General features: G+C 40.4%; 1 protein-coding gene across 1 annotated transcript in view; it reads right to left on the bottom strand.

Annotated features, from left to right (window-relative positions):
* Positions 1-4,066: 4,066 nt before the first annotated feature.
* LOC310955319 (neurexophilin-1) overlaps positions 4,067-16,036 on the bottom strand; it is a gene marked incomplete at both ends in the record, with an annotated part of 79,610 nt that continues 67,640 nt past the window's right edge. The window contains one exon of the mRNA XM_083925132.1: positions 4,067-4,822. Within this exon, the coding sequence (XP_083781258.1) occupies positions 4,067-4,822 (756 nt within the window). The remainder of the gene's footprint in view (positions 4,823-16,036) is intronic.

Raw genomic sequence — 16,036 nt, 5'->3', positions numbered from 1 at the left:
TTGTTCTGATGCCCTGATTTCACAGATATGTCTTCTCATGGGAAGAACCCTTATCACGACCACAAGGATGCCAGGCTGCATATCAGATCTGCAGTTATTACAGGCATTCATCATACAGCTGAGTGGGACACAACTTGTGCAGGGAATATGGACATGAAATAATGCTACGAGCTGCTGAACAGAGAGGAGGGGAGGGGCATTTTCCAGTAGCAGGACCAATACTAAACATATGTTTCTTTAATTATAGTCACTGATGCTGAAGTCATATGAACAAAACGTCCCGAGCCAGCACAGGAAATCATTTATTTTGTCAGATTAGGCTAATAAAAAAGGTCAATTACATAACTAGCTAACTAGAGAATAGGTCATGCTTTATTTCAAGGCAGATTATAGGCTATCCAAGGTCTAGTTACTTGCATAATTCGTTTTTGCAGTCGATAAACTGAGCTATAATTCTTCTATCTTAGCATTTGTGTTGGCAAAAAGTATATACGACACAATCTCGAGGACGCACTGTATATGCCCTTTATTCCTTTTCACCCCAGCCTTTCAAAATGTCTGTGCACACCACATTGCATAGTTCTGTGTTTTCTTTTTTACTTTTCTCTTTACAGTTGCTGTATGTCTTTACTTTGTAGTTGTACAAAGTTAAAAAAATAATCAGTGTGAAGTGTGAAATGTGTGTGAAATGCAAGAATTCCCTGTTGGTCTGCATAGAAACCAAATTACAGCATTTCCTCGAAGCTATAGAGGCTATGGTGAGGTTGAAAAAATGGCTTTGTGTTCATTACATTTCAAATTAACAGGCATTGTTTTGTTATGTGTTTGCTTCTACACTGATGGTATTTAGCCATATACTATGAAATCCCTGCTGGCTTGTTAAAAGTGAGCATTGAGGGCAAACTTTTGAGGCAGCTCCTTAATGAGGACAGCTATAAAAGCACCCTGCGGACCGCCAATGAACACACAAACCTGGCATCCACTTTAATTACTGATAAGTTGTGAGCCAGCTAAAGGCAGCGGATTTCCCTCCCCCAGAGCCCCTAATCTGTTTAAAGCCGACTGCTGATCCTAACTGCCGAGTCGGAGGATTCGATGGCAGGTGCCACTGTGAAGTCCCAGAACAGACGCTATCAGTCTTGCATCCCAATCTCCACATCTCCCGGGGACAGAAAAACAAGTTCACCTCTATGTGTCCAAGTTTCTGGCACACTCGATTATTAGGAAATCTGCTCGATCACACATGGAGCGAAATCAGAAGATGCTCCAAGTAGTAATTATAGTCAGTCACAGAGCTTATGTGTTCTGGGTCCCTTTAACTGTGGAGGCAATGTGACGCTTTCCACAGACTGTTTACATACACTCTGTTTGTACACTATTCACATGAGAAATATGGAGGCTGCTTCGTTTGTTAGAACACATACCAAGTACTTAATTGGAAATGTCCTCACCATTTTATAGTGCTGAAATAAACAATTCCAGTGAATATAAGCATTAAGGCTTTATTGTGTGTGTATGTGTGTGTGTGTGTGTGTGGGTGTGTGTGTTTTAAAGTGTGGCTGATGTTATTTCTCATGGTGAGGGACCCCCGATTGTCTAAGACCACTTCATACACAGGTCAACAGAAATCAGTGGATGAATATCTGTGGTCAGAGATTTGCACTCAACCAGTAACTATTCAAACCAAAATAGACTTTGAGTGGTAACATTTGTAATAAGCTATTGTAAACATTTAAAACATACGTAGTTCATTGTACAATAAATTCCATTATTTAATTATTAAATTATTTGGGGGGAATTGAGGGCCAGAGGCTAGTTGTCACTCAAGAGGCCAAACCCCTAATTATTATTTGACCTAAGCATACAGACTAGAATGTTTTTTGTACCAGGCCTTAAATAGGTTTAATTATGCTGTGAAAATGGCCTGTTTAACATGGGGGTCAATGACAAACTGCTCTATTATGAAACTTGCCCCTAGTGGACACTCAGAGAACTGCCGTTTTTGGCACTTCCTTATTGGATCAACCAGGAAGTCACTGTGGTGGGGGCTTGGTCCAAACCCTGAAGGTTCCTGTTTTCCTGAAGGTTTACCATAACTCATGCTGTACATACAAGTGGTTGCTGTGTTCTCTGGGATTCTCACAGATGACCGTCCACCATAGAGCCTGGTCTGTCCAACGTTCCTGCTACACAAAGGTCTTCACCACCAATGTTTCTAAGTCTCTGTTTCTGATGTTGCAATTTGCTCATGGGTCAAAACATGTGGTCTAGACTAATGTATATGGAACATGTCCTGCAATAACTCCTGTTATTATTTGACAATATAAATCAAATTAAATTGAATTGAACTTTGTTGTAATTCAGTGTACTACTGCACGTTGGATCCTGACGTTAAACTTGCTTCAAACAGCTGACAGGCGTAGTTACATGTCACCAGACTTTAACCTTACTGACTCATTATTACAGCAAGACTCACAGAAAGAACTCACACATTCACTAACATGCAATTGATAAAATTTACTGTAGTCTTTAATTCATATGTACATCGCCATCACACCCCCCAATAAAGAAAAATCCAACGGATACTTTTAATATATTAAGTCAGTTTTACAGCTTCTGTACAGGATTGCTGATTTAAAGAAATTCACATCTAGGGCAGCAACATCATTTTCTTTGATAGAGGAACCAAGAACGAGCATAAATGGAGTGAACAAGAGGACATAGCAGGTAGGGGGTAAACATACAGCTCATGGGGGGAATGTACAGAAGCAGCGCAATTGGGATAAACTATGTACAATACAAACCATTCATACAAATTAGGCTCTAAGATATAGAATTCAATACATTACATTTGATATATTTATTGACAATGAGCAAGCCCCATCCCCCACGAACGACCCACTGATCAATCAATCAATCAGGTAATCAGACATCCAATCAGCTGAGAATGAACCAATTACCCAACAAACTCAACATCAAGCTGTACTAGCAGGAACACTCTGACGCCAGCTGAAGAGTGACAGTGTTACAGCATCTGAGATAATTAATGCATTTTCTCTCTCAACTGAAACTGGCATGGTCATCCCTATGTTCCCCTTTTTGGAAAAAAAGGGTCCTATGTCGCATGAGCCTCTGTCTTCAGGGATTTATTTCAGCATTTTGTCAGGGTTAGGGGTTAGGGTCGGGGTTTCGGGGGTAGTGTTAGGGTCTACGTAGACCTATTTGCCGGCAAATTCGGCCCTGACTGTTGAAAAAATAACAGACTGGGGAATATAGGACCCTTTCTGTGAAAAGCAGGGAACAGCGGACCCTTTTTTTTAAAAAAGGGCCAGTGTTTAAACTGGCCAGAGGGAGAAGCCTGCTCAGATCTAGCTCATCCTTACAGAGCTTAGACCACCTCACATTGCTAAAAGCATCAAACTCACATTTGAATCTTCACTGTCCTCTTCAGCTGCATTGCAGGTTTTGTAAAAAACGTCTCAGGATTTTCTTTTTTTTTAAATTCTTTTTAAATGATGAGTTAATTTTGTTTTCCATTTATGCAGGATAAACTGCAGAGCGTAAATAGCACAGCAGGGTCAAACAGTCCATATATTGTTGTTCAAAGAGTTAATGTAGTGTATATGAAATGTGCTAAAAGAGGAAAACAAAGTTATCCACATCTAGTTTGAACAGAAGTGCGAAATAAACAAAACAACAAAAAGGGGCAGAGTTTATCGTGATAACAACCCCAAAAGGACCAAGAAGCCCTGCTATCTACACATAGTTCAACAGGGACAGGACATACTTCAGGAACAAAATTCTAACTGTTAATAGTAACCACAGAGTTTTTCAGGTCATTTTTAAGCATATTACAGTCCTATATACCAAATTTTGACTGTTAAAGGAACTACTCTCTCTGCAAAATGTAGAACATCAAATTGGGAAATCAGTTGGGATGGCTGACTCTCTGGTTTGAACATGTTTAGGGACAGTATCTAACATACACATTTCTCTGGGTTGGGTAGAAGCCCCAGTCTGTGCTCCACTTGTCCACCTCTCTAAAAGGTGTAAGTGTATGGGAACATCAGCCAGAAGGGAAATAGGGAGTGTCACTGTGGTAGTTATAGTCTGGGCACACTTTCTGCACCAGTTTGTAGTCGGTACTGTAGAAGGAAATGAAGATGCAGATGACTTTGAAAGGTTTGGAGCAGAGCCAGGAGACGTGGCTCTGGGTCTGCTCCTGGTAGCAGGTCTTGGACGGGTCGAAGTTGCAGAGTGTGTTCTTGGCACCCTTCTCTACCTTCTCATACTCTATGCGGCAGTTGAAGGACTTTGAGTCCTTGGCGTCGATGACGGACTGCTGCGCCGCCACATCGAACTCCACTATCTTGGTTGGAGGGACCAAGCTGACGGACACGTTGCCCTGGCCTGTGGAGTTGTGCCGGAAGTAGACACTGAAGGTGCCGTTGCCGTGATCCACGATCTTACCAGTGATCAGCAGGTTGAGTTTGACCGTCTTGATGTTAGAGTGGAAGTCCCCCCAGCCGAACATCTTCTTGAACTTCCCGGTTTTAACCATTGGCCGCCTTTTAGCCCGTGGCCGCGAGTCCTGCATGTCTGTGGTGTTCCTCAGCCAGTCCCACAGGTCCTGCTCAGAGTAGGGCTCTGGAGTGTCATAGCGAAGGTCCAAGGCTGTGCTGTTCTCTTTGCCATGTAGCGTCTGTGACAGCAGCCTACTGATGGACATATCCTTACTGCTTTCTGTCCATATATGCTTTAGTGTGGATTTGGGGCTTCCCGACTTGACAATGTCCGACTTTGATCCATGGGCACTTGTTACCTGGGGAAGAGAGAAAAGACATCCGGTTGGCTACAAATCTCTTTACACTACTGTTTGCTTTGTTTAACCTGTTTTCTTCAAATGTAATTTCGTAGTAATAATTTGTGAAATAAAAAATATTGTTTAAATGTGAAACAGACAACAATAAAATCAACACATGAAGACTAAAACTGGTCAAAGTCATTAAATAATGAATACAGGCTTACATGTAGGTGTTCTATTTTCTCTATAATTAGTTCCTTTCATGGAAACTTCCAAGGAAATGATAAAGGAAATACAAAAAATAAAGTGTCACTTTAAATCCTGTTAAATCCTTTCAATGGCACATTACTTCATAACTACGTTACTGTTATTGACTGTGCGTGAGTAGAATAGTGTAAAGCAGTAGAAGTGTGTATTCTTTCATGTGCATGTGTGTCATTGTGTGGGTGTTAGTCTCAGAGAAATCATCCATAGGTGCTCAAAGTGGGTAGCTCCTATGGGTGTAAACAGAGACTTGGATACAGTTTTCAAGGTGGATCCCCATTCATACCTTTGAAAGTTTCTCAGTGGTGAATGAGGCCAAAAAAGTTCAACTGCTGCGTCTAAAAACACCCACATGATCAACACTTCTTCTGTATTATGGAGCCCACAGAGCAGGCTCACTATGTACTTCAGGGGCCTGTTTCACAAAGCAGGTTCAAAAAACTCTGAGTCTAACCCTGAGCTCTGAGTTGATCTACTCTGAGATAGGAAACTCTGAGTTTTCGGTTCCAGAACAGCAGATTTGCGTTAGGTTGATCAACTCAGAGTAGTTTGACCTGGAGTTAAGCGCGTGCACCACAAGTAAAAAAAGACAGCATCAATGGAGCCCTGATTCGACGAGTCACCATGGCAACGGGGAAGCGAAGGGCTACGCTACAACTGGAAATGGAAACATTAATGCGCTCATACGGAGAGTTTGAGCAGGTTTACACCGCTGCAGCAGCAAAAGAGAGGGAGACGCGTGGGAGGACATTGCTGCTCGGGTCAGTGCATAAGTTTAAATGTATTCCAGTTGCAATCACAGTAATATCACAGGGGGAACTGCATGAGTGGGAGCCTATTAATTTATTTCATTTAAGTGCATTCCCACGGGGGAGAAGCGCAGCTTAAGATGAAACATAAAAACATTTTTCAAACAGGTAAAACCTCTGCACAGTCTCATGGTGACACCCCATTTTGAGCAGGTTTTACATCGTAAAGTAAATATTACCGTAAGTGGCTGTTTTTTATACAACATATCAATGTTGTATAAAAAAACTCCCATTTGCAAAAAAAACGCAGCGCAACACACAATATCTGCTGTGATATGAGAGCATTACTGGTTGTTAATGTTGGAAATGTAAGGAGGGATGAGATGGACTGTGACATGAAACGGTGTTGTGCCGTATTCAGCCCCCTCGCATTATAGGTGATATTCTGGATCAGAAGGCTGTATAGGAGTAGTTAATATACCGGTAACCCAACTAAAAGCACACACTTTTGAACCTATGAATTGCAAGAAAAGCTGGGATTATATTTAGAAACGCTGAGTCAAATACATTCAACTTGCTCAAAAGATCCATTTCATTCATTTTGTAATTATGACTGCAGCATATTAAGGACGTCTATGCGCGGTCTGATAATCATCTCCCGACGAATATTTAATTCTCTTTGCGAAATGCGTCACCTTCATTCACGGGATCGTTATCAAAATGACACGCCATGGTAGTGTAAATATTCACCACCTAATATAACTTTTAATGTAGGCCTACTGAATGACTTTTATACGTTGTATACAAAAACTCCCGTTTGCAAAAAAACGCAGCGCAACACACAATATCTGCTGTGATATGAAAGCATTACTGGTTGTTAATGTTGGAAATGTAAGGAGGGGTGAGATGGACTGTGACATGAAACGGTGTTGTGCCGTATTCAGCCCCCTCGCATTATAGGTGATATTCTGGATCAGAAGGCTATACAGTATAGGAGTAGTTAATATACCGGTAACCCGGTTAAAAGCACACACTTTTGAACCTATGAATTGCAAGAAAAGCTGGGATTATATTTAGAAACGCTGAGTCAAATACATTCAACTTGCTCAAAAGATCCATTTCATTCATTTTGTAATTATGGCTGCAGCATATTAAGGACGTCTATGCGCGGTCTGATAATCATCTCCCGACGAATATTTAATTCTCTTTGCGAAATGCGTCACCTTCATTCACGGGATCGTTATCAAAAGGACACGCCATGGTAGTGTAAATATTCACCACCTAATATAACTTCTAATGTAGGCCTACTGAATGACTTTTATACGTTGTATACAAAAACTCCCGTTTGCAAAAAAACGCAGCGCAACACAGAATATCTGCTGTGATATGAAACGGTACCGCTCAAAAAGAGAATTGCCTGGAAATGCAAGAACATCTATAATCAATAGTCTGATAATCATCTCCCGACGAATATATAATTCTCTGCGCAGTAATGCTGCAGCTTCATCCACGGGATTGTTATCAGAAGGACACGCCATGGTAGTGAAATAGTCGCCACCTAATATAACTTCTAATGTCTGATATTTGCAGTGATTTTCTGAAAAAACAGACGGAACTATAGCAGAACTATACTTCGCCAAAACTCGCCCGCTGACTGAATGAATGAGGAAATGAAACACCGTGTGTGGCTGAAAGAGGGCGGAGACAGAGAGAAACTCAAGGTTTTCTGAGAAAAACCTGGTCCCAACCAGGTTAGTTTCAGAGAGCATGTTACCATGGTAACTGACCGAGAGTTTAAGTTACCTCCCTTTGTGAAACAGGCTAGAGTTACCCCTCTGTCTCTGGTTTGAGTTACCTCCCTTTGTGAAACGGAAAACTCAGAGTTTCCCTCATTTCAGGGTTAACATACTCAGAGTTTTCACTAAACCTGCTTTGTGAAACAGGCCCCAGTTGTTTTAGCCTTTCAAAATATAATCAGATCAAAAATAACCAAATTTGTATAGTGAAACAAGTCATTTTGCAGCGGTTTTAATGCTCGACAAGGATGTATCGATGCTTGTGCACGAACTGTGAACTGCACAGAGTGGACAGGATGATACGGGCACGGTGGATTTTGCAAAACAAACAACAGGCTATAGGTTCACGTAGAGGCATGTTTTTTTTTTCTAAAACCGGATGATTTATGTTGTTCTATCGAAGCAAAGTGTCAGCTTCAGTGACTATGATCAAACAAATGTTGCCATCTGTGACTTTAAACAGGTGAGTTATATAACAATGCATGTAGAGTCTTAACACTTTGGGGCTCTATGGGGATTTGCTCTGTTTTGGAGTCAGTCTCAAGTGGACACTTGATGAACTGCAGTTTTTGGCACTTCTGCATTGGCTTAATTTTTCAGTGTTTGCTGCTTGAGTATGATATACAAACAAGAAAGAGATCAACTCATTAAAACACCTTTAATTTCCAGCATCACACATCCAACCATCGTTTTGATTACAAGTCTGATTTGAGATCATAAGTAAAAACAACTGCTTTGGTGTAGATGGCCTTTACAAGAACACTCCTTGAATTTGTTATATAAACTAATGTCAACTCCAAATCCTCAAATGTATGAACACCTCATCAACACACCTGATAACCAGGAAGTCCACAAAGTTCAAAGGTGAAGGCACTGTTCTGTTAAGGGATTCACAGTCCTAGTGCAACTAGTTTCACCTTCCAGTATGTTTTGTACATAATGTTAAATAGTTCAAATAATTCAGTTCAAAGTCCTTGACAAGTGTGAGCCAGCCCTGCCCGTATAAGAGCATGTTTCCATATTGGGTGAAATGTTACCTCATGAGTTATTACTCATCCATATCATTCAGGAAATATTGACTTTCACACTGAAGCATGCTGTTGTCCACAAAATTCACCAATCAAATGTATTCTGTGAGGGGTTTGAGAGATCAATCGTTGCTGCAAGCTTCAGTTTCAAATGATGATAGCAGACAGCTCCGAATTTGGAATTAGAGTGAAGCAAGCTGAGCGAGTAAGAGAATTCAGCAATCAAAGTAAAACATATTGTTCCTGTCTCCTCCCTCTGCTAAATTGAGGGAGTATCTGCTGGCTCACGCAGATACATGCAGTGGCTATTCAGAGGCTAAAGAGCGGACTATTAACCAAAAAGTGCTCCTTGAGTTGATGATTGATGAACCCAAGGGTTTTCACTATTTAGTTCCGATGAGTGGAATTAGGCTCATACAGGCCCCAGTGGAGGTATGTGACACTGATTGCCTGATTTCTACTGTAAGACGTGACAACAAATCCGTCTTGCTGAGGTTTTTGCATTTTGCAGGTTGCCCACTGGATCAATACTTGGAAAATAAGGTTTTGCCACTTAGTTTGAATTGAATTGCCTTACAGCATGTCTCTCGACACCTTGGGGACAACGGAATGCTTTACACATACTGGTATCAGTATACCTGTACTATAAAGGATGTCAGAGGGGCAACACATAATGAATGAAGATGTGATTCTGAGGGCACTCTTGAATTTTACATTAAGCTGATAAAGACATAACTCAATAACAGTGATTGTGTTGAACTACTTCTTGCCTTGGCCAAAATTGTTACTGTAATCACTGGACTTTAAAAAATGTGTCTTTTTTTGTGTATACATTAGAATAGTATTTTTATGTTTCTTTTCTCTCTTTGTTCATGTCTTTCCTTCATTAAATGATGGTTGCCTCAAAGGTTTTCTGTTGTTTGCTGCTCTGAAGACACTGACCACAACACTAAATCAATGACATTGAGAAAGTGAGGTATACATGCAAATTTAAGACATTCCACGCAGCTTGGCTCTAAGGACAGTCAGTGTTGGTTTGTTGGTGGGTCAGTCAGCCGGTCCACCACTTTGGTCCAAACTGAAAATATTGGGTGGGTTGCTATGTAATTTCGGAAATAAATTCATGGTACCCTGATGATGAACTTGCAGGTGATCCTCTTTTCTTCAGACACCATGAGGTTGATGTTTAGGACTCCGTGTGAAATATCATAAAAACTAATATATGGTGCAGATAATCCTGTTCCCCTCAGGACAAATACTGACTTTGGTGATCCCCTGGCTTTCCCTTTAATGCCACCATAAGGTTGACATTTTAACTTTTTTCTTCTCAGAGAAAATGCCCAGAGTGTGCTATATCGCTCCGAGAGTGTGGTGCTCTAACAGAACAATACAGTATATTCCAACAGCATTCCAAATATACAAAAGTGTAGTGTTTGTGCGAGAATGTGTTCTGATGGTCAGAGTGACTATTTAATGATGGATTGTCTGTGTGCGCCTATGTGACAATGTTGAATGCAGCTAGTTCAGGCAGAAAATATTCCCAACATAAATTCAGCACTTGAGCTTACACTAAATGCATAGGGTTCAGGTCGGGCTAGGTTACTACTCTCTTTGGACAGAAATATGCAGCTCGAGTCACACTCTTTTCTATACACAAGCCTGTTCACAAACAGTTAAGTGGCATCATCAGCAACAATGTTTTTTTTGTCATTGAAAACTATGAATCGAAAGTTTGGTTGCACCATGCTGATAAAACTAATGTTATTTACTGTATATAGCACTAGTGTTAGCTGGGGTCATCCCTTTGTTCGCATAGGTCGCATTAGCCTCTGCCTTCACAGATTTAATTCAGCATTTTGTTAGGGTTAGAGGTTATGGTTAGTGTTATAGTCTACAAAGGCCTATTTGCCGTGGAATTCACTGACTGTGGAAAAATAACAGACATTATAGGGCCCTTTCTTTGAATAGCAGGGAACATCAGAGCCTTTGGCCACAGGTAAACAGGGATCTCTGGGTGCAATTCATCTGCATGTATCGTCCATACTGCAATGACACCAAGCGGTTGAAAATCTGCAATTTCCCTTACTGTAAGTAATCAGCTAACACTATCATCATACAGCTAACATTAGCTTTGTTAACAAGGTGCAACCAAATACTGAAGTTATTTTATCATTCACATTTATTCACAGCTATTCACAGCATGGCGACCTGTCAATCACAAAGTACCATTGCCCTAAGGCATACCCTGCTTTGTCATCTATTTGACTCTAAAAGGGACAATAATTTGAAAAATGAACATCATGCTCTATTAGAGAAGACTTGAAACTAGTGATTAACGATAAACTCATTCGGAAAATGGTTACTGAGTTTATAAATCAAGTAGTGTAATTTTCTCATTGACTTCTATACATTCGGAATTATTTTTGGAGCCACTAGGGTTGTCCCTGCTGGACATTAGAGAGAATGCAGGTTTAACGCACTAATGCATTGTCCTCACTTTTCAGGACAGGTCCTTCTTTATTATACAGTCAATGGACTGTATAATAACTGTGGCTTCATCCCTAGAGAGTGAAGCCAGCTCCTGAATGATCATGCTGCTCTGCAGTGGCGAGCAAAGGTAGCTGCTATAATGACCAGCGAGGCAGAATCACAGAGAGTGAGCTGCTCTGTTTAAACAGCCAGAGTCTACAGAGAAGAGTTTGTCTGTTGTTTTACAATCTGTCATATACAGGTCAACAGTGCCTTTCCCACTAACCTCTTGATAGATGAGAATAACACCTGTAACCATGGTAACTGCACACATCAAAGATGGCGACAGCTGTAGCCTAAGAAAGCTTATAAGACATAGGAATTAAAAATGCACAACATAAATGAGGCAAAATTTCATGAAATCTAAACTGAAACTAAAAAACCTGACACCTGTTGGTAAATGTGACTAAAACTGATATACATTTTCATAAAAAGACTGAAACCAGACCAAGAACAAGTACCAAAATTAGCGCTTTTTGCACTTACAATAGCACACCACAAAGCTTTGGATTTAACAATTAATTAATTAATCATGAGTTAATCTGAAAAAAAACTGTAACATTCAAAGAACATTTATTACATCCAGACCTAATAGTGCACTAAGTAGACTATTAAATACTATAAAGTAGTTACCTCCTGGAGAATGTGTTTTACATTAGACGTGAAAAATCAAAAGGAAAGAAACAAACGGAAGCTGACAGAAGTCAACAGCTCACTCAGTGGAGCTGAAGAGGGTCTCAGGGATCCATCTTTAGCCTTAAGGGTTAAACTCATAGAGCACTTGGGTTCGTGAGGCAGATACACTCAGCAATCATTTCCTATTCAAACAGGTGAGGTGGCCTTCTCATACTAAAGAATATCCAAGGGTGGTGGAGGGTGAGGATTACGTCTAAATGGATTTATGATAATGTGCCTGCTTATGAAGAGGATCTGGAAAAGTCCCTTTTCTCATAGTGCATTCAATAGAATTGATTAAAAAATGAACATAAAAACAGAACACTAAGCGCTTAAGATGCAGTTGCTTTGAGGGGAATCGTCTTTTCCCTCCATTTTTTAATCCTCACAGAAATGCAGTTCTTGCACATGTAGTCAGCTATAGAAAATAACATAAAAACTATGATACATACCAGCTGTACAGCAGCATCAGACCTTTTTTATATATTATTTATAAAAAGTTTAAAATTTGAATATTTTACTTAGGTACAACAGGGGCAGATTAACTCACTAGGGGGTGAAAATTAACTCTGTAGCACAGTAGTTTAAGCAATCATCGCTCAAACAGAAGTAAATAGTGCAGCAGACTGTTTTTAATTGTGCATTAATAAACATTTGTTGTATTTACAGTTGGAATTTAAACAACAGGCATTAGAGGTTGCTGTGAACCACAGAAACAATTAAAGGTTTTTTGGCAGCCTCTAGCATCTGTATGATACACACAGGGCTTTCAAATGACCACAAGTGCTCCAGAAGTCAGGCGACGTAGTATAACAAGCCTCAAACTTCGCTAAGGAATAAAAAAAGTCAGGGTGTATGGTTGGGTCGAACACACACCGCCACAGTATGTGTCCTGTTCCGTGTGAAAGTGATACTTAATTGCATAACAGATACTTATTTTAACCAAACCATGTAGGTTTGATGCCTAATCCTAACTGTGGAGCGCCAATGTGTCTGTATTTGACGAGTAGGGAAGGAGGATGGGTTGCAGTGGTTCAGAAGTGTAAGTTCAATGTATCTGTGCTTTGCAGAAACGTACAATGCCAGCTTTGTTTTCCTGGTGACCTGGTTGGATCAGGTGAGCTAATTTCTGTTTATTGTTATTCTGTTCTGTTTCCCTAACCTGCCAGAAAGAGTAACATAGAGTAACATACAGTATCTTTCCAGCCACCGGCATTTTCAGTCATGGAGACTGCAGCAGTGGTTCTAAGAGTTTAGAGTTTACTTTTTAGAGTTTAATGTTGAGAGTTTAGAGTTGAGAATTTAGAGTTTAGTATTTAGAATTTAGAGTTAGAGTTTAGAATTCAGAGTTAGAGTTTAGAATTTAGACTTTAGAGTTTAGAATTTAGAGTTAGATTTAGAATTTAGAGTTTGTAATTTAGAGTTTAGAATTTCGAGTTAGAGTTTAGAATTTAGAGTTTGTAATTTAGAGTTTAGAATTTAGAGTTAGAGTTTAGAATTTAGAGTTTAGAGTTAGAGTTTAGAATTCAGAGATTGCTTTAACATTTTTCACATAACAACCTGTACAGCTGCAACAATCTTATCCACATTACTGTGCCAATTTTTCTTTCATGGATGTAGCTTGTTATCTCACTATGTGAGAGGTTGTTGCCCCATATCTATATCCCACCCACACCGCTCTGATTGGCTAATTATTTCACCAATCACCAGAAAGCTTAAGGACAATCACAACATATAGTACATGTCTGGGTCAACTGAAAATACAGCATGTGTATTCATGGTAATGAAGGAACATGTCAAAGAATGCAACAATGTGGCTCATTGATGTGCCAGGCCCTGTTTAGACGGAGACGACCTGTACAGGAAACGCAAAAGTGGTGTTGCGTTCTCACTTTTCATTCCGCATTTAGACATGCATCTTTGGGGGGGGAAGTGTGTGAAATTTGATGTAGTATGTACACCAGGTGGCTAATTGGTGCCGTGAGGCACTGCCACACAACACCACCAAGAGCTCACGCATGCGTAGAAACGTCCTTGTACTTTCCTTAGTAGAGCGAAAAGGCCTACAGTCGAAAAACAAAACATGGCAAAGAAGCGAAGTAATACAGACAGTTTTGTCTGGACAGACAAGGAGATCAAGCTATTGCTACAAACTACATTCGATTACAAAGCCACAAAGGCAAAAGAGTGAGTGGACTGATGGAAACAGTCTGACATGTTTGTTGTTGTTTACCTGCACATGGATATTACGTAGACACGTACACGACGAGAGCCAGCGTGAGCAGATCAGAGCACATTTCAGCGTTTTTAACCCTTTGGACCTAAACACAACTTTTTTGTGTTTTTAAGCCCCAAAAACGCCGTGGCCGTCTAAACCAAAGGCTCATCTGATAAAATATTTTGTCGTTTTCACCCGTGAGCATTGTCGTGTAGACAGGGCCTAAATAGTAATAAATCGTTTTTTAACAACATGGAGCTCTATGACACAGAGGAAGAATACATATCAGGCTCTGGATACACATACACTACGTCTTAGTAGATCCATTCTTTGTTAATTAGGCTCTGCACATGGGACAATAAGCAAAAACACTAAATTTTGCCTGCCTAACCCCTCATGTAATGTTTTAAAGCCAATATATCTTGCTGTGTTGCTTAACCAGAACACACTCAGATTTGACTCAGTGTTGAAGAGGCAGTTTAAGCTTTTTCGAGTCAATCCAGCAAATGAAATATTCTCTCAATTACTATTCTTGAATGGCTATTCTTTTTTTGGAGAATACTTGATTTAAATATTTTTAATTCCCATCACTCTGCCCCTTAAGATAATTCTATATAGATATATTCATGTTTAAAAATCAAACCATTGAAGCATGTGTGTCTTTATCCCAACTAATAGAGCCTAAAGTATATGGTCTGTGGCTGTTTATCTGTGCTCATTGTTTGTCTTGTCCAGTGGGTGGGCTCTATGCGGTGCATACAGACATGTTTATCTGTGCAGTTCTCAGGCTCAGGCATCATCCAGCATGTTTCAGGCACAGAGCCAGTCAGGTTGCTCAAGCTGCCAGCTGTATAGCGCTCACCTGAGGGAACAGTGCATCTGGTAAACATGGCCGGCAATGTGGCCAGCACAGGCCTCGCGTATACCTGACTACCGGCCAGACAGCCAGTTGGTTGCCCCAAGGCAAGGAAGACTGCTGGACAAGGCAAGCAGCACAGTCTACTATTCAGTCCAGACATGAATACTTTGCTGAAGTCTCTGCACGTGGAGCAGAGCACTTTTTCAATGTCTTGACTGCTCTCAAAAGTTTTATATAAGGTTTTGTAGTGATTTGTACCTCTCATGCAATTCGTGTTGTTGCATTCAAGACTGAAGTCACTGAAATAAGCCCTTCTAGTACATGACGTATCACTTTACAAACCTTGAATTTATCCACCTGAAAAGATGGCCTTGTGAAACAGATTAAAGGGGGCCTAGTATGCTCATTTTCACGTTCATACTTGTATTTTGTGTTTCTACTAGAATGCTTTAACGTTAAAAAAAAACACTGATTTCCTCTGATTTGTGTGAGTCTGAGCCCCATTGCACTCTTGATACAGGCTTTTGTTCGTTCTAACAAGCCTGTCGAACTTGAGTGTGTGTGTGTGTGTGTTGGGGGGGCAGTCCTGAAAGTCCTGAAGGCAATAGCAGACACAATCTGCTCTGGGATCAGTAAGTCACAAAAAGACCATTGCTTTTGTCAGGGCTGGGGAGAAGCCAACACCAGCTGCCAACACCACCTTTACAGATCTGCACAAAACTGGGAGCTGAAAAATGAATTGGGAAAGCAGCTTAAGTTCCCAGGCATTGTTTTTTTTTCATTTTTTGGGGCTTTCTTGCCTTTATTATAGCAGAGCCGAAGATTGTCAGGAAACAGGCGAGAGAGCGGTGACATACAGCAAAGGGCCATGGGTTTGAGTCAAACCTGGGCCACTGTGGCGAGGCAGCACCAATGTCAGCAAGGAAATACAAACAAAAAATGCAAAATTAAATCGTACTGACACTTCCAATACAGTGATCTTTTTCTGTTTGCAGACATAATATTTTATTAAGAAGTCATGCACAACATATATTGATTTCACGTTACTCTGTAGCACGTAATGTTGATATGCCAGTGCAGCAACATATAACCGGCTAACAGGACTTTATTTCAA

The sequence above is a fragment of the Echiichthys vipera genome, assembly GCF_963691815.1.
Source record: "Echiichthys vipera genome assembly, chromosome: 13".
Taxonomy (NCBI): domain Eukaryota; kingdom Metazoa; phylum Chordata; class Actinopteri; order Perciformes; family Trachinidae; genus Echiichthys; species Echiichthys vipera.
This window is presented reverse-complemented; position numbering and strand designations above follow the sequence as displayed.